Genomic DNA, 24161 nt, shown 5'->3' on the forward strand with positions numbered 1-24161 from the left:
TTTTCTACATGCTGGGCATTGGATAGAAAGATGCTTCATTCATTAATGCCAAACAAAGTACTGATTTTGATGCAGGGTAAATATCGTGGGCAGGGAGAAAAGATGCTTACTTGTTACTGAGGGCTGTCCCTAGGTAAGTCAGGTGGTTGAATGTTTTAACTGGACGTCAAAGCCAAAGACTTCATGTCTAGGTGACATTGTCAAGGAGAAGGCAAGAGGCAACAAAGTGATTGAAGGAGAGAATAGTGGCTGTTTTAATCCTAATTAGCTTTTATCGTGACATTCACGGACACAATTCAAAGATTAATTTCACCCTCAAATTACTGTTGGATACTTCATTAATCATGATGGCTAGGTTTTGGATAACTAGGACATTTACACAAGGAATGCTGGTAGAAGACGGTGCCTCCCATGCAACTAAAGATAGACATGACTAATTTTAGTGACACGGTGAGCTTTTTTCCACAGGGCTGTCGTTGGAATTTGGCAATTCAGGAGTTCCTTGCCAGGGCCTGTAAGGTGTGAGATTTGGTGAGAATGTTGGTCCTGGCGGCTCTGTCAGTGGGTGTGATGACAGTGGAATTGGTCCCCGCCCACTACATCCCCTGCAGCATATGCTGCTTCGTTCACCACTTCACTTATGTGCTGCCCCCATCTTGATCTTCAAGATTCCTGGGCCTGCTCTCCAGTGCCGACCGCTGACATTGTACATCCCCCCTGACTTCCCGGCCTCTCACCATTTTCTCCCAGTCTAGACTTCTCTATTTCCATTTGCTTTAAGTTTCCTATTTAGACATTAAGCCTTACCTTCAGTTACGTTCCTGTTTATCCTGGCTCAGTTTGCTTACTGACCTAATTATCATCTATTTGTAGTGGGGAAAAAAACACGGAAATTGGAGTCAAGGGAATGCGATTCCCATCACAGCGTACTTACTGTGCTGATAGTGTGTGGACCTGGTATTCTTCTAGAAGCTGAGATAATTAGCCCTACTGCAGGTGGGAGGTTGTGTCAGTTCGTGGAGAGAAAACTACCAAGCCCCAAGCCTTCCATATGGTAGATGTAATATAAACGGGCACATGTGTTTTTGTATTTATTTGCTGCAAATTGTGTTCTTAGACACGGAATTCACTTGCAGGGCTAATAAATGCTGAGGGTATTTTTGGTGAACCTGCTGCTCAATTTCCTTTAGGCCAGTGGTAATTAGTGTTACTGGAATGTGTGTGTGTGCATACATGGATGTATACACCCATTCATGTTTATTAGTAGCTGGACCCACACACAGACTCACTCACATGTCTGCCTGTGGATACTGTTTTCTCTGCTACTAATTCAGGCAGTGCTAACAGGTATACGGAATTTAGGCTTGACTGTGCCTTACCAATTTCTCTCATCATCCAACTCTTTAAAAGAAAACAAGGCTATATACAAACATGGCTTCCGTGGTGTTATTGTATAGTGATTCCAGAAAACAGCATCATGCACAAGGCTGGAGTCATTTTAGAGAATAGTCACTAATCTTGTTGGTGTCCTGTAGAGAAGCCAATATACAGAGGTGTCCAGTTAGTGTAAAGTTCTCTATAAAGAGGACCCGTGTTGCTTGGCCTGGATAGGGAGGAGCATAGCACTAACACTCATAAATGGGATACAATTCATGCAGAGCTCAGAAGTTATTCTGTGTCACCATGGTGGGCTCTAAGTAAAAGGCAGATTATAAAACAGGCGTAACCAAACACTTCCCTCTCAGAGGCCATCATTGAGTCCTCTTTGAATGGTTTCACCTGCTAGGATTTTCTGTGAAGGCAGATGACTACTATTTTGCCAGTTCGTTGAAGATCATTTCAGTGGGCTTGGCTTTTTGACTCTAAAACGGGAAAGGGACAAATCAAACATCAGCAGAACTCGGGTGGCTGTGAGGCTGGTAATTAAGGGAAGGCCATGTACACTTTGACGTTAGATCTTAGGAGACAAGAAAGACCAACATCCCAAAGGGTTCAAATGGAGATTATCTTTGCATCTTCGCGGATCCCACCCAATAACCATATATGAAAAAATGAGATTGGTGTTAGGAAATATCTAAGGAAGATTGTCTAAGTCTTATTTTCTCCCAAGCAAATTTCTTATTTCCAGGCCCTATAGTTATATATCTCTTCTTTTTTAAGTGTTGTTTTTATATGTTGATGGGATATAGATGCCCTGTTATGTTAAACAAATACTATTAGACCTGGGCATTAAACTCCTGGTAAGTAAGTACAATTCTCTGTAATCTGTGGCATATGTCTCTGATGTCAGCTGCAGTGAACTTCGTTCAGCCAAATGGTTTGTAAATATTGGTTTGGGTTTGGCAACAAGAGTGAACAAATCGGTATTTCTGTCTTATCCTGAGTTTATCCAAACAAACCCGCCAGTTTTAGATTTAAAAATGCAGGCACTGATTGTCTTATTCTCAAGTGTTCCCCCATCTGTCCATGTGTATTAATCATCTGCAGAGCTGATGGCATTGACCCCGCCACTCGGCCTTTGGTGGGAGAACATTCCCGGGGCTTACCTTCTTTGAGAACCTGCTTGAGGTTATTTTACTTAGCGTGTGCAGTTTTTAATGTTCCTGAGAACAGAAATGTTAGACCAGGAGCCGTGCTCAGCGTGGGAAGGAAGGAGCTGGCCTGGCAGGAGATAGAGCAGCTTGTGCCCTTGCTGAGTGAGCTAAATGGAGAAGGAGGCACTGGAACATTCTCTCTGGCAGTCCCTTGTAGGGACTTGTTTCTGTGAGCTGTCTGTTCCTCTCTTGCTTTTGGCACAGACCATCTCCAGGTTAGCTGGAAAGCCTGGTGTCTTTATTTTTAAACTTGCTGTCATTTCCATGCCTTGTGGGAAGAGAAGGTGAAAAGGATTATTTGTTCTTGGGCTGAGCCTCAGGGTTTGGACGCCAAGATATCCCTCATGCTCCCTGGACTTTCTGAAATAAATGGGAATGCCAACTAGCCCTAAGCCCTACTACGATAACAACCAGAACGTTTGGCCTATTTAGTGAAAAGAAAAAAACACAAACGTTTGCAAGGTAATGTTATCTTGTGGAAGATTTAAAGGACAGTGGAGTCCTGAGACTCTACGTGGTGGAATGTGTGTATTTTAGGATTAAGTTGAACACTTTGGGTCATGGCCTGAGGTTAAACAGAGAGACCAAACAGCAGGCGCCCTGGGAGTGGGGAGAGGTCCCAGAGGGTACTGGAATTTTGCTTCCCACTGGGCTGGGTGCACTGGCACAGGCGAGCCTGCCCCCTGCAGGAACTGAGTGGTACTGCTGGGCAGGGTCACGGGGGAGGGAAGGCAGGGTGTGCTCAGTTTTAACGAGAGGCTGGCCCTCTGCCTTTGCATTAGATTCTGCAATCTGTCTTCACACTGGCTGCACACACCTGAGCTCCCGGGAAGATTTATGAGGTGCACCCTGGCTAGCTTGCCTTACGGTGTCGACTTTGATGTGCTCTCCTCCTAAAACTGCCCGATGTGCCTTGGAAGGCTCCTTGGCCCAGGCTTGAAGCCATCTGCCCTTTGCCACCTCCCTTCCTAATTGCCCTTTTGCCAACTTTATAAAAGACAAACACACCCTTGATCACATCCTCAGTCTTACTCTGATGTATTATTCCAGGGTGTGTGAGGGAATCCATAATTTAAAACATTATTGCAGGGATACATGTGCAAAAACGGTTGGAGACTGCTAATCAAGTTCATCTTCCTTGAGCACTCTAAGTCCCTGCGTCCCAGACAAATAGAATGAAAGGCACAGGTGTGGACATTTGTAATTTTATGTTTTCTAGGGCTGCATTAAAAAAAAGTGAAAAAAAATGGATTTTTATAATACGTTTGTATTTAACTCAGTATATCCAAAATGTTATCATTTCAACATGTAATCATTACAAAAACTATTAGCGAGATATTTTTTATTTCTTTTTCATACTAAGTTTTTGACATTCAGGACATACCTTGCACTCATAGGCTATCTCAGTCCAGGCTTGCCACGTTTCAGATATTCAGTAGCCACATGTGACTAGCGTCTACACTATACTGGATGGTATGATTCTAAGTGATAAAGTGTATCACCTCTAAGTTGATAGTATGTGGGAGCCAAGGAGTATTTAGAGTGGTTCATATTTGAATTACAAAAAATAATACAACTGAGGTCGATAGACATTGCTTAAGAGCATGGACTTTGGAGCCAAATTGAATCCCAGCCTACACTGCTTATCAGCTGGTGACCTTGGACAAGTTACTTAACCTCTCTTTGCATTGGTTTCCACTTTTACAAAATAAAGACAGTAATAGTACCTTCTTCATATGATTATTATGAGAATTAACAAGCTATTGAATATAAAGCACCTGAAGAATGTCTGGCATCTTAAAATTTAAGTTTTGCTCTTATTATTAATAGTAATGGTACTAGTTTTAGTTAAATCTAAGGTAGCTGTGGTGTGGTGGCAGAAACTCTAGGCTTGTTTGTCACAAGACTTGTGTTCTTCTCCCATTGATCACTTTGTGTTTTAACCTTTCTTATTTAAAAAAAATTTTTTTTTAATGTATACTTATTTTTGAGAGAGAGGAAGACAGAGCATGTGCAGGGGAGGGGCAGAGAGAGAGGGAGACACAGAATCCGAAGCAGGCTCCAGGCTCCTAGCTGTCAGCACAGAGCCAGATGCGGGGCTCGAACTCACGAACCTTGAGATCTTGACCTGAGTCGAAGTCAGAGTGTTCTAACCTTTCACAGCCTCAGCTTTGAGATTTGGGTTTGAATGAGTCTGTACCTTCTGCCTGTCAGGACCCCAGGCTGGATGAACAGACAATAAAGCATATATCATAGCTCCTGGCATAGTTTATATGTATGATCTCTTTGCACCCTTCAGGTAACTCTCTGAGGAGGGTGTTTTATACCCATTGCACACTTGAGCAAATCAAGGCTCGGTACCTAGCCCCACGTTGCATTGTTGGACACAGCTGGAATTTAAATGTTAGGTTTGACTCTGAAGCCTGGGGCATTGAACAGTACCACATGCTGTTGCCCACGCACACATCGTGATTATTACTAAAATGTACAGGTTAGTTCACATACAACCAAAGTCTAAGTGAAACATGGAGGCCTTCCCATTTCCCCCAGATGTCAGATTAAGCTAATATGAAATACCGTCTCATAAGAACATCTAGAAATGCCAGATAAATATAGCAACCATTTACTTAAATGAGTAACTGAACTTGTAAGAAAGAAGAGGAATAAGCCATCAGGTAGTCAAGACCACAGTGAGATACCACTGCACATCCACTAGGGAGGCTGTAATCAAAAAGACAAGTGATTACAAGTGTTGATGAAGATGTGGGGACATCAGAACTGTCTTCACAGCAGGTGGGAATGTAACACAGTGCAGCTGCTGTGGAAAATAGTTCTTCTGGCATTTTCTCAAGTGGTTAAACCTGGAGTTATGGTGTGAGCCAGCAAGTCCACTCCTATGTATGTTTTCACGAGAGGTGAAACATACTTCACATGAAACTTGTACATGAATATTCATAGAAGCATTGTTCATAATAGCCCAGAAGTGGAAATAACCCAAATGTCCATCAGCTGATGAGTGGATCAAAAAATGTAGTGTATCCATCTAGTGACATACTTGGCCTTAAAAAGGAATGAAGTACTTATGTGCTACAACTTGTATGAACCTTGGAAACATTATACTCCGGAAGAAGCCACTCACAATGAGCCACATATCGTATGATCCTGTTTATATGAAGTATCTGGAATATGCAAATCTATACAGAAAGACAGTAGATTAGCGGTTGTCTAGGGCTGGGGGAAGGGGAAATGCGGGTGGCTGCTAATGGGTAGGGGGATTCTTTTAGGGATGATGAAAACATTCTGAAATTGATTATGGTGATGGATACACAAGTCTGTGAATATACTAAAAGTCATCATACACTTTGAGTGAATTTTAAGTCAAATTTGATTATAAAACTGTTAGAAAAGAAAGAAGAAGAAATTTCCAGGTGCCAGAAGGAAACGGTGGGGGTGGGGAGAGCCATCCGTTTCACATGTTGTGGGAGCCTTCCTTCCTCCTACTCCAGTTCACATATGTAAAACCTTGGATTGTGAGCCTGTTCTGCCAATGTTCACAAGACAAGCAAACATTTTAATTTGATAAACGAGCGATGTCTTGTGGTACGCATCTTACGTGATGCCGAATGTCACAGGATAACCACTGAGCCAGTGGTTCTTGAAATTCATTTTGATAGATGACTGTTTCAGATTACCTGTTTCTGGAACAAATTATGCTCGCAAACCAAGGCTTTACTGTGTATTAAACTCAGCCCCAGATTACTGTTCTGCTATATCATATAATTGGGGGTGTTAATCCTGTATCTTGTTTATCTCTTTGCTTTTACCTGAGAACACTGTTCCTTGGTGTATTGTTATTTTTTATTGTATACTCATCTTCAGTGAAGATTTTCTGTGGGATTCCATAAAATTATGGAAGTGTTGCTCCTGAACAGTTTTTTGGTTTGCTTCTGCCACTTATCATAAGACTCCAGCCCAAATATGAAAATTTATTAACTAGGGGATCCTGGATATAAGGAAAAGATCATTTTAGATCCTAGACTTGTATGGGATTAGACCTAGGGTTTCAACATCTCAGGACAAAACATTTTTTTTTCCCCTTGGGTAAATTTTTATTTTCCTCATGTCAAGTCCAGGCATCCTGGTCATCACCCTGAGTCCACAAGTGGATTATTTTTAACGGCTCAGTTTGATACAGGGAATCTCAGTCCCAACCCCCGCCTCACACAGACCCAGAACTCGATCTTGCCTCTGCCCCAGTTATACTTAGCATAATGATGCATATAGTCACCCATTTTTCCCCAACCCCCACTAAAATGATAAGGAAATGAGCCTCAAAAAAAAAAAAAAGGCAAAGACACGAACAAGTGGGACAGTGGGAGAATGGGAGAGGAGGTGCCAGCAACAAAAATTGCAACACTAGAAAATGGGTGGATGAATAATGACTGACTGGTTAACCGACTAGAGAAAGGCTGAAATTTATGGTGGGAGTGGTGAGAAACACTGAAGCAAGCCACACAGCCCCGCGGACCCTCAGAAAACTCCGGAATGAGGCATCAGGTTCCTCTGAATGTCTGTCCTTAGACACCAGCCTCCTCCCTCACCTGTGCTGCCCATTGAAGGCTCTTCCCTCACCTCCACAAGGGAAGATTAGTGATGAACTTTCTGGAAAGGTTGACTAGAGAGACTCTGGGCTCATGGACAGCAGGCATAGCTGGAAGAAGGGGCAGGGAATAGCAGGCCAAAGAAGGGGGATTAAGTAAATGTCTGTGTATGGAAGAAGACCCATGCTTCTCCTCAATGCTCTGCTCTGAGGACACTGGCATCCAGTCTTATGGAGTTGCTCAGGTATTTGAAAGTCCTTTCCTGGGGCCTGCAGCCATTCCAAGAGAAAGGACTTGCTGATCCTGAAGTTTGGGGGCTCAGACGGCCAGATCTCACACGGCAAAGCCCTGAAACTAAGAGGTCTGTTCGTACACCCGGCACATCCAGTCACCTGTTAGTGCCCTGCGCTTACGTATGAATGGACAGAGATCACGGGGCACTTGAGGAAAGCCCACCATGGAAGACAGAGACAACACACGTGCTCGCACACACATACATGTGCAAGCAAGGGAGCAAACAGAATGAATCTAGAAAAACCAGATTCATCCTGAGAGTAGAAGCAATGAAAACAAACAAACTGCCATTGATCCCCATAGAGAAATAGCACTGGCTGACCCGAAAGCATCAGCAAGCACAGCTGTTGGCTAGTATGGGAGAGAGGGATTCTCCCGCCCTGCTGCTGAGGATGCAGACTGCAGAAGCCCCTGTGGAGAGCGGTCTGGGGATATGTGGTAGGACCCTATGACCCAGCCCGGTTCACTTATTGACATGTATGTACAGGGAGATTTTTTCACAGGGAGACTGTAGTCACATATCTTTTGAGGCACTGTTTGTAAATACTGAAAAGGAGGAAACAACTCACTAATAAGAGTAGGGGAATGGATACATAATCCAAGACGTAGTCATAGAGTAGAATATTATATATACTTGTCAAATGAGTGAAATCTACCTACATAATATGGATGTCTAAAAAATAAAATTTTGGATAAAAAAATCAAGTTACAAAAGGCTTAGAAGTGTGAGAATAATTAATAGTCATGAGAGCTAACATATAAAACAACATATGAAATAACTCTTTGATACAGGGGCTATTATCCCCACTTTACAGCTGAGAAGACTGAGGCACAGAGAGGCTATGGAAGGTGTCCAAGATCACACAGCTAGTAAGTAAGTCGTGAAGGGGCGTAAACCTGCCTGGCGGTGTTCGCAGACTTAAGATGGAAAAGCAGGATGACATAGGAACATGGGACTTTATTTGTAACTTTTTTTTTTTCCAAGAAAGGGCTGAAATAACTGTGGCTAGTTTGAGAGTCTGCTACATCACTTAAAAATCTTTCATACGTTGGGGCGCCTGGGCGGCTCATTTGGTTGGACATCCAACTCTTGATTTTGCCATGATCTCACGGTTTGTGGGATCGAGCCCCGCGTCAGGTTCTGTGCTGGTGGTGCAAAGCCTGAGTGGAATTCTCTTTCCTTTCTCTTTCAGAATAAATAAACACACATTTAAAGAATCAATCTTAAAAAAACGAAATCTTTCATATGTTCAGATATCTCATAACACACAGTAGTGGTTAAGGACACCATAGCCTTGGAAAAAGCCTGTGAGGAGTCCCCAGGGCCCCGGGGCTGCCCCACAGGGCTATGACTTCTGTGCATTGGTCTGTGTATTTTCACTGAGCTCCAGCAGAGTACCTTTTCCTGTGCTGATTTGCACGTGCTTTCTCCCTGCTACTGGTAGCGTGCTCTCCTGCGGGTAGGTGACGTGAGTGGCCGGGGATGGCACTGTAACCTCTGACAAACGGACAGCGCTTGGAGTCAGAGCGATGCCAGAGAGAACGCCGTTCGCTGGCTGCTTGTTAGGTCACCGGAGCAGTCTTCCCGCTCAGGAATTTGGAATTTTGCCTAACCATGTTGATAATTTTAAAGGTTTTTTTAAGGAGGGCCTTTTGCTGGGAATTTTGGTGTTATTGCCTTCATCATTGCTGTCATTTGTGACTCAGAATTGGAGTACTTGTGTGTGTGTGTTTTAATGTGGCTGTCAAATTGCAGGAAATGAGAGAGTGAACCATCTGTTCCGTGGCATATTAGAGGAAAGGCCAGTCGATAAATTAAATATTGTAGTTAGTCGTCGTCTGTATTCCAAGTATGTAATACTTTTGAAGAGTTAACGAAGTTGAATGTGGGAGGTTAGAGCTGGAAGGACACTTAGGTATAATGCAATACACCTTCCCTATTTTAAACATGAAGAAATAGAGCCTCAAAAAGTGGAAATGACTCGCGTGGGACCATATAGCCACTTCCTGACAGCACGGCGGTGGGTGGAGGAGGGCGGGCAAAAGGGCCCTCCGCTCCCTGCATGTGTCACTGCATCACGGAGTACAAAAAAATAGGCAAACAAGCGTAAATCTATGGGACATGACGTGTCGTTGGTTGATTTATAGGATTCCTCAAAACTGCTTCCTGGGTATAAAACACACAAACTTTGGAATGTAATTATTTCTGATCCATAGAACACTAGCTCTAAAGCTTTTTCATGCTTTAACTAAAAGGTAACCTCTAGAGGTGAAATTGCTTGCGATATTATAGAAGTGTTGACATGCCTGCCTTAGTTGTGTAAATGTAGATAGCAAGATGATTCTAGCTTATCTTTATTTTCAGTCAAGGGAAAACTCCTAACTTGATGTTGGAGAAGCAGGTGAGAAGGACAGGTTCTCATTTTTTTAATTTCTTTTTTATTATTTATTTTTTTTGAGAGACAGGGGCAAGCAGAGGAGGGGGAGGGGCAGAGGGAGGGAGACACAGAATCCGAAGCAGGCTCCAGAGCTCAGATCTGTCAGCTCTGAGCTCAAACCTTGAGATCATGACATGAGCTGAAGTCAGATGCCTAACCACTGAGCCACCCAGGTGCCCACAGGGCTTCAACTCACGCCCCTGAGATCACAACCTGAGCTAAGATCAAGAGTGAGATGCTCATCTGACTGAGCCACTCAGTTGCCCCAGGCCTTACTTCCAGTGGGTGGGGGTTGCTGGCAAGAAAAGTTGGAACATTTCTTTTGAAGATGTTTAGGATAGTTCTGTTTTGTGTTTTCGCAAAACCCAAGTGGTTGGGTGCTGCAGAGTTCTAGCTGGGCGGGTGCTGGGGGCGTTACAAGAACTTTCCCGTGTAATGTGTGCATTCATGTACTCCTTAGTGCCCCAGGGCGAGTATCTTAAATCCGTCTTCTCTGCGGGACATTCTACTGTGGTAACAATGATTTTCATTAATATTAGGGTTTAAACTTCACAAATGGAATACTTTTGAAATGCGGCATCCCTGATGACGGGAGAAGGTAGTAAGAGCCTTGCCTGAAGTGGTTCGGTAGAATCCATTTTATTAAGTATGGGCATTTATCTTGACTTAATTTCTTGCAGAAAATACTACAATGAAAGAATCATTAACCAACCACCTGCAAATATGATCAGATGCAAACTATGAAATTGCCTTTATTTTGCTTTCATAACATCTGTCTTGCAGTGTGCGAACTTAAATCTCCCTCAATGAGTGACTTTCTGTGGGGACTGGAGAACTCTGGCTGGTTAAGGCACATTAAGGCCATCATGGATGCAGGAATCTTCATTGCAAAGGTGGGTGAGAAGGGCAGAGCAGCCAGCGGACTGGTACTCTGACTTCAGAACAGGGATCCTGCCTGCTTCCTCCCCATCTGCTGCGGCCGCCACGCTAAGCTGTGCCTCGCCGAGTGGGGAGCTGGCTTTGCAGGCCACAGTTTGCCCTCTTAGGGTGTGCAAAAGAGAGGACAATTTCGGTCTTTCCCTTTTGGGAAAAGGACTGAGGCCGGTAACAGCTCAAGAATTCGAGTACGGGAAAAGTCTTAAGGAACCCAGAGGGGAGGGAGGGTGGCTTCTGGGCGTGTGATGCGAAGGAAAAGTTTTGGTCACCAGCACCAAGCCAGCCCTTACGCTCCCCTAACTGGATGGGGCATGAGCACTAAATTAATGAGCCGTTTTCGGTTATATGGGGTTTTTTTTTTTTTCTTTTTCTTTCTGTAGGTATAAAAGCAACCCTAGTTCTGATGAGACATTTTTCCTTTTTGTCCCCATTCTTCCTGACTCTTTGCCGATCCCGTGTGTTTCAGGCAGTCTCAGAGGAAGGGGTGAGTGTGCTGGTTCACTGTTCTGATGGCTGGGACAGGACCGCCCAGGTGTGCTCGGTGGCCAGCCTCCTGCTCGATCCGCATTACCGGACTTTGAAGGGCTTCATGGTGAGTGTAACCCGCCTCGCGTCCCACGCAGGGCCTTGAACAGAGTGGACAACTTGCGGCAAATTTGTTTCCCTCTTGTTCTTTTTCTCTCAGTCCGTCAGCAAGATTAAGAGGCAAAATGTGGAAAATGGTCTCGGAGTAAAGAAGGGAACTGAATTTCTGGGATGTTGGGACCCATTCGATTTGGCACTATTAAATGTGAATTTGGGGGCGAGTACACAAGATATTCAGTAGTTTGCAAAGTAGTGAGTTTTACATCCTCTTTGCTCATAACTATTTCAAGTTTGAGGGAACACGTGAACATGTAATAACAGGAAATGCTTTTCAGAAAAAAATACTCGGAGCAAACATTTTCTGTATCGTGCACGCAAAAGGTCCTTGAGAGGAAAAACCGTTTTCATTGACTGCTTTTATGTTTTAGATAGTCCTTCACAATTCTGGAGTATTGAGAATTTCAGTGTTTTTGTGTTCTTTGTTGAAAGTATGAAATCCACCCTTTCCTAGATTTTCACCATTTAGGTGTGTGTCACAGCGTGACCTGTCACGTCCAAGTGCAGAATGTTGGTGTAGTTGCCTGGAGTGGTGACGCTCTGGCCGAGGTGGAACCCTTGTCTTCAAATGACGGCAGGGGCTTCCTGGTGACTGGCAGATTGCCTGGCTCTTGCCTCTTGAGCCATTTAATAGAAAGTGCTCCGGTGGATCCTGAATCCGTGCTGGGGAGAGATGCCGACAGGAGCTGAACGTGTTGCTTCTACTGCTAGATTCCCTTCATCGAGTACTGTCCCCCGGCACTCAGGGGGCAGGAGGGAAGAGGCAGAGGCAGGTTTTTGTGATGGGCTGTCTCTCTCTTCTGTTTTTGAAAGTGAGAACTTCCAGTGACCTGTGATAGCATTGAGACTTCAGTGATACTCCTGCTTCAGACCCCTCCCCTGGACCGAGGTTAGGATTCCTTCATTTCCATTTGGACAGCCGAGGGTTTCGGGGTCACACGCTATTTCACGCCACCCTCCGCCACCGACTCCTTTTGATTCTGCCCCATTAAATTTATGCGGCGTCAAGGGCAAACTTCAGCCACTCCATATTGTTTTCAAGGGACATCTCTGGCCATTTTAGAGCATTGGTGATAGTGACAGGATTGCTCTCTAGTATTAATTTTTTTTTTAAATTCAGACAGCTGGAGATTATACACTCATGTTACCTCAAATCCAAAGCAGGGCTGGACTCCTCTATTATGTCCCAGACTCCCATCATTTTACAGTTTTTCCAATGTGTAATAAAGATCACAGGAAAATATTCCCAATGGTCTCTTGTAAGGACGTTGGTATTTGATGTAACTGAAGACATAATGGTCAAGAGACAGGCTTTGGTGTAGAAAGGGTGAGGTTATGAGTTAGCATCAACCACTTCCTACTAGCCTGATCTTAGGAGTATTTAACTTCTCTTTCAGTTCTCCCTTCTGAAAAATGGGTGATTATACTTGTCCCACAATGAAGAGAGATTATACATGAAGTAATATGAACAGTGGTTTATAGGAAGCACCCACTGGTGCTGTTACCCCCTTTCCAAATATCCATTCCCATTTATTTTTCCTGTGGATGACCTTCACCTTTGCCCTTCTGCTGTGCATATGCGTCTCTACATTGGTGGATAAGGAATGCTTATTCATTTGCAGGTTACCTGAGGATAGTCACTACTCCAAGAACCTTTGAATCCTTCAGCATTGTTGGTTGGGGTCTCTTATTTTTCCTTGTTTGCTTCTCTCCATGATACTTATATTCTTTTTTGTGTAGGTATTAATTGAAAAGGACTGGATTTCCTTTGGTCATAAATTTAATCACAGGTAAAAAAAAAAAAAAAAACAAAAACCAAAACCTTAAAAATCTGTTTTGATGTTTAGGATAGAAAGATCTATTTCTGGAGTTTTCAATCGAGTGAGGGGGAAAATAGCCTTATTTTTAAAGTTTGTGGATTTTATTCAAAAAGTTAAAATTTTGTTGTATATATCGTATCACAGATAAATGAAGTTCTGAGCACTCTCAGTATTTATTTGTTGGGCAGAACTAACTAATGTTAAATTGTTCCAGAGAAGACAGAAATACTTCTTTGTTCATTGGCCTAGAAAGGATGAGCTCTCCCTTCCTCCTACCACATACATTTGATTTATTAAACTATTCCATTTTCGAAGTGCACACACTTTCTGAGCTGGAAGATGAGAAATGTCTGTGGAACAGTCTCTCTTTGACCTTTCACCCTGGGAACGAACTTGGGCTTGTCCTGGTATTTGTGTCACAGGTGAAGTATGTCCCAGATGTCTGAGGAGAGGGAACATAGCCCGGTTTTGGAGCGAGACAGATCCAGCCCCAAACCCAGGCTGTGGCATTTATGAGCTGTGTGGCTTGGTCCTTAGTGTGGGGTCTCCCATCTGCAAAATGGGGATTCACTCCCTGTTCCATAGGGTTATAGCAAGGCTTTTTAAAAAGTGTACGTAACTCGTCTAGCTCCTTGCCTAGCTAGATAACTAAGCTTTCAGTAAACAGAAGCTGTTGTTTCTAGAGCCACCAGCGTCCTTTTGGTCAGTGTTGATGATGCCTGACACGTGTTCTGGTGTTTAATCTCTGAATAGTGAATGTTGTAGCTGGTGTAATCTAGTCTTATGGTGCTAAGAGTTAAATTTTAGGCAACGTGGTGATAGTGAGTTAGGTATTTGACATACACTTTTGTTTCAATGTGTTTTCCTAAAGTAAATTCTAACTTCATGGAACTGCCCATATTTAATGTTCTCATTTTTGCATTTAGCATTAATCATTCATTCTGTGGTTTTCTGGAATTCTTTTTTTTTTTGTAATTATTTTTCCAGGAAAGCACAATGAATCTGTTTTACAAAAGAGAATATTAAAGCCCCCAAACATTTGACATTTTTTTTAAGTAGGCACCAAGCCCAATGTGGGGCTTGAACTCATGACCCTGATTAAGATCACATGCTCTACAGTCAGCCAGGTACCCATTAGGTAACCTTTTTAAGATCACATTGTTATTTTCAGTTTTGGGGTTCTATCTTCTAGGCAGTTAGCATCTTTCAGACAGAGGATATGGACAGAAAGAAGGTGGAGACGGCTAAAGACTATCAGGAAAGAATATTTAGCGCTCCTCACCCCTCCGCCTTTTTAATGCTTATTTATTCTTGAGACAGGGAGAACACAAGCAGGAGAAGGGCAGAGAGAGATAGGGAGACACAGAATCTGAAGCAGGCTCCAGGCTCTGAACTGTCAGCACAGAGCCCCAGGCAGGGCTCAAACTCGAGAACTGTGAGATCATGACCTGAGCCTAAGCAGAACACTCAACCGAAGCCACCCAGGCGCCCCTAGGCAATTCTTTATAAAGTTACCAAGTTGAGCGGAATTAAAACTTTTGAGAAGTTTCCAGACAATTTCTAATGTTTTCACTCTTGGAAAAACTCCTAAACTGATGATCTTTGCTCATTTCTATTCCTAAAGTTGGTTATCCATTGCTGAGACGATGAGGTTCTATATTATTTTGTATTTGATGGCACCCAAATCATCCTTTTGAATTGTAAGATTCACATAATAGTGTAAAGGACTAGGCAGTCTTCATTTAAAGGTCAATATAAATGTGAGGGAGGAGATTGTGATGTATTCTTGGAAAACCAAGATGGGAGATCTGAAGGCAGATGGGAATCTGGCCACACGGAAATAACTTTGTGATAGGTTTTGACATTGCTCTAGAAATACCCTGAGATACTTGGGAAGCCACAGTTTTTTCAAGTTGTCTTTCTTCCTCTTCCTTTCCCAACAAAACAGTGCAAAAGTGAAAAACTCTCTAAAGTTGCTTAGACATTTCTTACCACACTCCCATAAGTCACTGATTAAAATGAAGTCCAAGATTTACTTCAGAAGTCCTGATGTACTTTTAAATCTTGAATGAAAGAATGCTCTTCTGCCATGGAAAGTTCCCTTGAATTTGATCTCTTGCATTATGTCCCTTCTCTACCCAAGACCTTCAATACAAAGTTTCTCCTGAAAGTGGAATTTGTTTTTTTCCATTTCTGTGCTCCAGGTCTGTAAGGTTTATTTAGAAACTGAGGTTTATTTTGTGATTGTTTTTGCATTTATAGCTTTCTCATTCCACAAACCCAACTTCGTTTTATAGATATGGCAATCTAGATGGTGATCCAAAAGAAATCTCTCCAGTTATCGATCAGTTCATCGAATGTGTCTGGCAGTTAATGGAACAATTTCCCTGTGCCTTTGAGTTCAATGAGAGATTTCTGATTCACATTCAACATCACATTTATTCCTGCCAGTTTGGAAACTTCCTATGTAACAGCCAGAAGGAGCGACAAGAACTCAAGTGAGTGCTTTGCCGTTTAATTTTTATCTAAGGATTTTGTGACTGAGAATTTCAGATGGCCTTTTAAAATTCCGAAGACTGTTGTAGCTACATATCTGTCCTGACAGATTAAGGTTACTTTCCTTCTCCTGACACCACTTCATACCTGGTTTGGTATCAGCACCCGACAAAGGTACGAGCTTACACACCCCAGTGACAGCCACGGACAGGGCCGTAGACCTGACACACGAATAATGAAAGGAAACTTCCTGGAGTCAGAGAAAGTGATTTTTGAGTTTAAAAGGAAACAGACTTCTGCAGTGGACATACTCTCATAAGAAGAGGTGCAAATCTAACTGGGAAAGAAGCAGATTTGAAACCCAAGTCATTCTTTCATTAAGATTAAAACTGTACTGCTTTTATCGAGAAGGAAGTCCATGAAATGTAGCATTTAAAATAAATTACAAAGTCAAAAGCTTAACAGCAGAGTGCTTTATGAACTGCAGTGACAGAAGAGTTTTGAAATGTTCATAAGATAAAATGATGTTAACTGTAGTGTATATAGTAATAATCAGATTTAATTTTGGAAATGATCAAGTAAAATCGACTCCACTGGTTTTATGCTGTCAAAACAGACAGTGTAACATTCACTTTTTCTCGTGAATACTGGGTGGTTTTTCTCTCGGGAGCTTCAAGTGTGATTCCTGATTAAATGGTAATGATTTCAACGTAGCAGAGGGCATCCTTCAAGCTCACCTGTTTTCCTAGACGAGTTTGTGGTTTGCTGTGACGGACCAGCCAATTTGATGGTGTCTGCTTGGGTGTGAATCCTGGCTATTCCACTCACTAGCTATGGGACTTTGAGAAACTGCCTAATCTCTCTTAACCTCAGTTTCCTCATCTGTACAATGGACAGATCTCATAGGAGTTCAGTGAGGACCAAATGAGAGAAAACAGGTGAAGCATTTAAATAGTACCTGGCAAATAATACAACGTCAATGACTATTTGGAGAAGAATCCCCTCCCCCCAATTACATAGCAGTTTTATTTTACACTCAGGGGAATTAAACATCTTGTCCAGGCCAGTACAGGTAGCAGAGAAGTTGAGACTGTTACAGTGCTCTCCTGCTGACTCATGAAGACATACACTCAGATTGTCAATTTCCCTGCTACAGGACAGGGACACTGGATATGCACGTAACAATTAGTGGTCCCTTTCCAGCTTTGACAATTACATATCTACGATTTCTGTAAACCAAGACAGATAATTTTCAGGCTTATTTTCTTTATAACAGAATTCAAGAAAGAACATACTCTTTATGGGCTCACCTGTGGAAGAATCGGGCCGACTACATGAATCCTCTATTTAGGGACGATCACAGCCAGACCAGGGGAACCCTTCGTCTCCCCACAACGCCGTGCAACTTCCTGTACAAGTATGTAACCCTCTAGGACCTTACTAGGTATGGTTATGAACTTAGATTCTGCCACTGTTTAATATTTGGAGGCTAACGCATATGAAACACTGAGCTTCAAGGCTTTTTTTTGGACATAAAACACACCAAAGAAGGATGCTTGTTAAGTATCTGATCTAATATTCTTGCCAGTGTCTCCTCTCCCTCTTCTTTCCCTCTAAATATGGAACTGTCTTTAGAAGTTGGTGTTTTATAATAATGATGCTTGAAAAGTATAAGTTCCAGTATTACTTAAAAGCAAAAAGCAGGGAGGGAAGAAGAAAGGAAGGAAGAAGGGACAGAGGAAAGGAAGGATGGATGGAATAAACCAAGTGCCTTGTAAGTTAGATGTGGAATCACAAGTTTAGGTGGTGACCATGACTTACCTTCTTTCTCTGCTGTATTTCCTCCTACTCGAAATATTTCCTTGTGGAAGTCAGTTATTTTAAGACTGTCTATCTTGGGATGGGGAGAGGAGTGTGGCATCCTATATACTCTATTCGAGCTGCATGTTATACATTTTAGCCTTTGGCTTCTTCTCCATATGGAAGTTTTATGATGTGGGAGGATGTCTCAGAGGTCAGCAAAAAAGACAAACACACAGAATCAACTGAGAAACCACATTCCTTCTCCCTGCTCACCCCCAACGTACTTAGTGGCTTTTCTTCCTCTACAGTGTTTTTCCTCCCTCAATTTGTGTTTGTTCTGAATTATCTTAATTATTTTGCCAGAATTCTGAAAAAATGTTAATTCTGCCACACTAAAAAGAAAAAAAAAGTCTCCATGGTTTGTGTAAAATAGCAGTCTTGAGAGCTGCTGAGACACATAATGCTCCTAATTCGTTAGTAATAGCCAGTCAAGTATGTCATTGGGGGTCAAGCACTGTTCTAGGCAGTGCTAGGTTTCATGGAGAAAACCATGAATGGCACTAAGTCCCTGCCCTCAAAGTGCTCTTCTAAGTAAAATGTGGATCTGCAGACATCCTTGTGATGATACTGTCTCTTCTCATCTGCATTCCAGTATGCTTTGTTGTATAGGATTAAAACAAAAAAAAAAGATTTGATGCAAACGGAAATACCAATTTTTGGTGGTTGTGATAAAAACAAGCCCCAACCTTCAAATTTAGAAGGTTCCCTTTGCAGCTGAGAGATTCTAAATGAGAGTAGAAGCACTAATTTTCCAAGCTTATGTGAAAACCAAGAGCATTTTCTTAAATAAGAAGAATATAACGTGTGCTACTTCTGTCTATTTAAGAAAGATCTGGGCCTTCTTATTCAGGACCACAGGTACAAGCAGACTCATGATGAATTTACCTTCCCAAGCAAAAGAAAGTACCAGCACGAAATCATTACCTTATGTAACGTGATTCGTTATTATTAGGACTCTGGGCCTCTGGCATGAAAGATACCTTAAGAAGACTCGAGAGCGTGATTTACAGACTGGGAGATGGTGGCATCGTAAAGCTCTGCTGTCTCTTCCAGGTTTTGGAGTGGGATGTACAACCGCTTCGAAAAGGGGCTGCAGCCCCGACAGTCTGTTACCGATTACCTCATGGCGGTGAAGGAGGAAACCCAGCAGCTGGAGGAAGAACGAGAGGCCCTAGAAGAAGTAAGACACACTTCCTGTTCACCTACTTTCTGTGCTTATTTCCTGACAAACACTGTTCCGTGAAGGCCTTTCGTGACTCGGGGTTCTTGAAATGAGGCAACGTAGCCATTTTATATCTTAGCCGAGTGGATAACCTGAAGCAGATGGCCACCGGGTGAGCGCCCAGGTAACCAAAGCCCAGACCTTGGCACTCAGCACGTTTCAGGCGTCTGGCCGGGGGCTCACTTACAGGGTTTGCTGAACTAGTTGCTTATCCCTACCATAGGTCACATTTTATCTTGTTACTGTTATTTGAGAGAACCAAAATGAATCTTCCTGGAGAGTACGTGAAAAAGGTGGGATTCAAAGTGAAAAGAACAAAATCTGACTTTGCACTTTTGTTTTATGTGCTTGTAAAAATTTGTTTTTTTTGTAAATTTATTATTACTTTCAATAATATTATTAGCCTATACATGATAACAGCCGAGGCCGAGTTACCAACAGCCTAGTTTTTGGCTTTTATAATTTCCCAATAATTGGACAGGACGGTTATAATGTACATATTTTTTCTAATTTTATAACTTTGCTTCCAGTGATACCACTGGTTTATTTAGTGGTTCCCTAAAACCACATGGCTTCTTTGCTTCACTCTGCTTCAGTCACCTTGTTAACTCTCCATGGCATCATCATGTCTTTCACTTGCTCAACAATTGGCAACCGATTGCTGTTGTCTGGACCTGAATTCTAAATTGAGACTAAAGGTTTAAATAGGATGAAAAGGCTTCTGTGCCCCCTTGAGATCTTACATACTACAGATAAAGTATTAGGATGAAGGCCAGGAAAATGTCAATAAACTAAGATTTCCCATCATAGTGCCTAAAACAGTACTATGACGTGAAGAGAACTTCCAGGTTTTTACCTTTAGTTTGATAAATTTCTAAATGGAAGTTGGCGAAATATCACAAGATGAGTTCTAACAAAGTCTACTTCCTTTACCTGATAGTCATCTGGAGGTCGCCCCTAAAAGGGTGGCCTGGGGGACATGTATGATGGTTCAGGGACCCCACCAATAAGATAGTCATTTGGAGGTAGCTGGTGAGGCAGACCCCTGTGATGCTCCCATAACATTCCTAGGAAACATCGCCTTTCAAGATCTAAGTAGAAGATCTTAGGTCTAGGGTTGTACACTCAAGTACATACAGGAGCCAGGTGGATAAAACACATTCAGCAAGTTAAACTACTGGTTTTGAGAAATTTTGAAGGCAAGCATAAATCTTACTCTATTATAAATCTGCAAGGGTTCAACAAATCCTCTTGAGACCTATGTGGAGAGCTCTACGTTAATTTTACACGATTGGAGAACAGTTTTTGACTCCGTGTATCAAAACCACCACCTCACAAAAACCCTAATGCCGGGGCTCTTAAGCCTAGAGATTCTGATGGAGAATCTTTAGAGTGCCACAATGATTGACTGTGACTTGCCGCCAGGGCGAGAGAGACCTTGAATTAAATAGCACACAGAGAAGTGAAATGATGCGCAACTTAGGTTTTTAGAATTCTGGAGCACTGGTAAAACTTCTATGAGTTTTGCCATTTTCAAGTCCACACATGTCTTTACTCAGCCAGTTTTATTTACTCTTCCTAAAGATACCCAAGCTTTAGGAAAGGCTAACGATTCTCCTGGTCTGTTCCAATATTCTTTTTGTTAAAATACTAAAAATGAAGGAAAAAAACTACTTAGAAAATCTGAAAACACCTTAATTAAAAGCCTTTGGCTCTTTTCCCTTATAACAAAGTCAAAACCCCTTAGCCTCGCGTTTAAGATTTTCCCACAATTTGGCCTAATCAACCCTTTCAACTTTATTCTCTACTATTCCCCTTGCTCAAATTCAACTGCTCTCTGCTTCTTGTACACAATGACATCTTCCTACTTTGGTGGTTTTCTTCTCACTGTCCCTCTTGCCATAAATGCTCTAACCATCACCAGCACCTGAGTTTAATTCTTCCAGAGTCCTATTAAAACGCTCCATTCCTGAAGCTTGCTTCAATCTTTTCCCTCTAGCTATCCCACCTGCCCTGTTAAATAATTTTTATCTCTTCCAAATTCTTACATCACCTGAACTCTGCCTCCATAGCCCAAGTTCTTTATGGCTGGATCTGTATCTATCTCAATTACGCATACTGCCCACTACAGTGCTCTTTGCACATAACAACTTAAGATGAATGCTTTTAAATTAATATGTAATACTTGATCTTATAACACCCCCCTTGTTGACACCAAAGGATGAAATCTGGTAAAATGTATTTTGAACAACCCAAATGTCCATCAGCCGATGAAGAGAGAAAACGTGGATATTCATGCAATGGAGTATCATTCAGCCATAAGAAGGAACGAAGTACTGATACGTGCTACAGTGGGGATGAACCCCGAGAACATGAACTAAGGGAAAGAAGCCAGACACATGTTATATGTGTTGTATGATTCCATTTATATGAAATGTCCAGACGAGGCAAATCCAGAGAGATAGAAAGTAGCTTAGTGGCGGCCAGAGCTGTGGGAGGCTGAAATGGGGAGTGACTGCTAATGGTTATGGGGTTTTCTTCGAGGATGATGAAAATATTTTGGAATTAGGTAGTAGGGAATTGTTGTATAACCTTGCGAACATACTAAAACCACTGAACTGTATACTTTAGAAGGAGGTGTTTTGTGGTTAAGTGATGTTTCTTAATTTAAAAAATTAGATAATAAACACCTCATTCCTGATGTTTTAAAAATGCAATTTGAGTTTACAGGATGAAAATCATCATGTAAAACATTATAGGTCTAGAAAGGATGACTACTGATTGCCAGGTGCTTTACCTATGTTATTATTTTTTTCTTTTTTTGCATTTTATAGAAAACCTATAGTAAAGCTGGTATTTACCTTCATTTAATTCGAGATGAAGAAACCAAGTCTCACATAATCTATTTTGTCCGAGGTCATAAAGTCTAGCTTTGAACCCAAGTCCATTTAAATCCCGTGTTCTTAAGATTATACCTAGGTGGAAAGTAATAAATACTAAATTATTTATGATTTTTCCCTAAAAAAACTTTTTTTTTTTTTAGAGGCTGGAAAAAATTCAGAAAGTCCAGTTAAATCACACTAAAGTGAAGGCTAAGCAAAGCGAACCCAGCAAACACTCAGGGTTTTCTACCTCAGACAACAGCACAGCCAACACTCCCCAGGATTACAGTGGAAACATGAAATCCTTTCCATCCAGGAGTCCTTCACAAGGTGATGAAGATTCTGCTCTCATTCTAACCCAAGACAATTTGAAAAGCTCAGATCCGGATCTGTCGGCCAACAGCGATCAAGAGTCCGGGGTGGAGGACTTGAGCTGTCGGTCCCCAAGTGGTGGGGAGTGTGCACCAAGTGAAGACAGTGGCAAGGACCGTGATTCTGATGAAGCTGTGTTTCTCACTGCCTGAAGTTTCTCTGTGGAGTTCCAAAATAAAGGACACACAAGAAACACTTTCCAAAAAGAAGGGAGCAGTGCAATTCAAAATAAAAAATCATTCAAGAAATGGTACATGTCTTTGAGAATTATAAAACGTAGCAATGGAAAGGGAAAAAAAGTCCAGCTTTTACTTTCTTTAGATGCTGAAGAACAGGAAGTAGCCATTTCTTTTACCAACCATATATAAGGAAAAGTTATTCCCCATTTTTAGTTCTGGATTCTGAAAGTTTTGTTTACTACATAGCGCTGACCTCTTCTATCACCTGAGTTATTGGCACAGATCTTCCTTTCACAGCATGCATCTGCTCAGAGTGCCGACCCCTTCTCCCCCACCTGCTGTCCTCAGCCCTCACCCTTATTTCACTTCCAGATACGTATTTTGTTTTCGAAATCCCTTGACATTGCCTTCCTCCCTCTGTTATCGGTATTTCTAGTAACGGAGCACCCAGCAGAAACATACCCTTTGTGGTTAGCAGATGTCTCTGTAACTGACGAGGTCTGTAATTGCTTGAGCTTTTCAGGTTTCACGATCACTTTAACTTTTCTTTAGATAATATATTTTGAATTGTTATAATAATCTTGTTGCCTTTTTCTGCAATCTCATCATTCAAAAATTGCTGAAACTTATAACTCACTTTCTCTAACAGGTCTAATGCCTAATAAAATAGAAATAACATTTACTCTTTGGTTCTTAAATAAGAATTCAGATCACATTAAATATAACATTTTAAACTGTAAATGTTACAAAACGTAACATTTTAAAACAACAACCTTTTATTACTACTCCGGAGACTGCGTTACCACCACCATGACTCCTGAAGTGTAACAAAGTTAGTAGTGTAATATTTTGATAAGAAAAAATACCAGTTAAAAACTAGAGAATCTGGTGGTCCTATTTAACGAATAGAAAAAGTTTTGTCACTGATCACTTTAGACACTGTGTACCTGGTTAATATGATTTAACAGTAACAACTGCTGAAAGTTCCAAAAAGTTTGTTTTGCTAAAATGCACATTTGAAGCAGAATCATTCTCCTGTCTTTTGGTAACAAATGGGACTTTACTGGGTTATAAATGTTTGATCTGAAGAAACTCAGCAGAGAAAGTTTGGACGGAGATAACAAACATTTAAAACTGTGTGGTTTTTAATTATCAGTACATTCTATGATATAAAGGGATTACTTTTACAGTCTACATCAATATTTTGAAATCTGCTAATAGGGTAACGTATTAAAAATTTTGCTGAAATGGGAACAAGGTAAGAGAGGGGAGGGGAGTAACATCACCAAGATGGTAACATAGGTAGTTCTTGAGTATACTCCCCTTCATAAGAAGGCAACTAACAACTGTTCCTGGATAAGACACCAATGAAAGGATCCTAGAGCTCAGGAGTGAGGCTAAGGCACCCCGCAGCACAGGAGAGACCAAGACGGACTGCACTGGAAGGGTAAGAGGAACAGCTACATGCTGACCACGTTGCCCCTCCCCCACGCTGGCTCGGCACTACGTGGAGACTTCTCCCCTAAGCCACCGGTTCCTCAGGTGGGGAGAGCCCATGGGTGATATCCAGCCCCCCCCCCGCCTACCTAATGTTGTACTTAGTTGGAGCCCATACTCTGGTTTCACTCCACAAGGACTTCGGGGAAAGCTGTGGAGCTCAACCTCTAGGAGCCTGAGACGGAGAAGCGGGGAGGGGCTTCCAACAACCAGCGCTTGGGTCTTGGAAGATGGAGTTCCTGTGAGCACAGGCCAAGCAGTAGTCCCAACCAGCGTGTACGCTCATCTGCAAGCCAGGTCAGTGGCACAGTCTGACCGGGGAATT

At 42.1% G+C, this 24161-nt stretch overlaps 1 protein-coding gene across 1 annotated transcript in view; it reads left to right on the forward strand.

Annotated features, from left to right (window-relative positions):
• The window catches only part of MTMR7 (myotubularin related protein 7), a 107068-nt gene extending 84047 nt beyond the window's left edge, over nucleotides 1-23021 (forward strand). The window contains exons 8-14 of the mRNA XM_043560076.1: nucleotides 10711-10820; nucleotides 11330-11455; nucleotides 13246-13295; nucleotides 15623-15823; nucleotides 17098-17238; nucleotides 18738-18864; nucleotides 21950-23021. Of these exons, the coding sequence (XP_043416011.1) occupies nucleotides 10711-10820; nucleotides 11330-11455; nucleotides 13246-13295; nucleotides 15623-15823; nucleotides 17098-17238; nucleotides 18738-18864; nucleotides 21950-22312 (1118 nt within the window). The 3' untranslated portion in view covers nucleotides 22313-23021. The remainder of the gene's footprint in view (nucleotides 1-10710; nucleotides 10821-11329; nucleotides 11456-13245; nucleotides 13296-15622; nucleotides 15824-17097; nucleotides 17239-18737; nucleotides 18865-21949) is intronic.
• Nucleotides 23022-24161: the final 1140 nt, after the last annotated feature.

The sequence above is a fragment of the Prionailurus bengalensis genome, chromosome B1, assembly GCF_016509475.1.
Source record: "Prionailurus bengalensis isolate Pbe53 chromosome B1, Fcat_Pben_1.1_paternal_pri, whole genome shotgun sequence".
Classification (NCBI taxonomy): domain Eukaryota; kingdom Metazoa; phylum Chordata; class Mammalia; order Carnivora; family Felidae; genus Prionailurus; species Prionailurus bengalensis.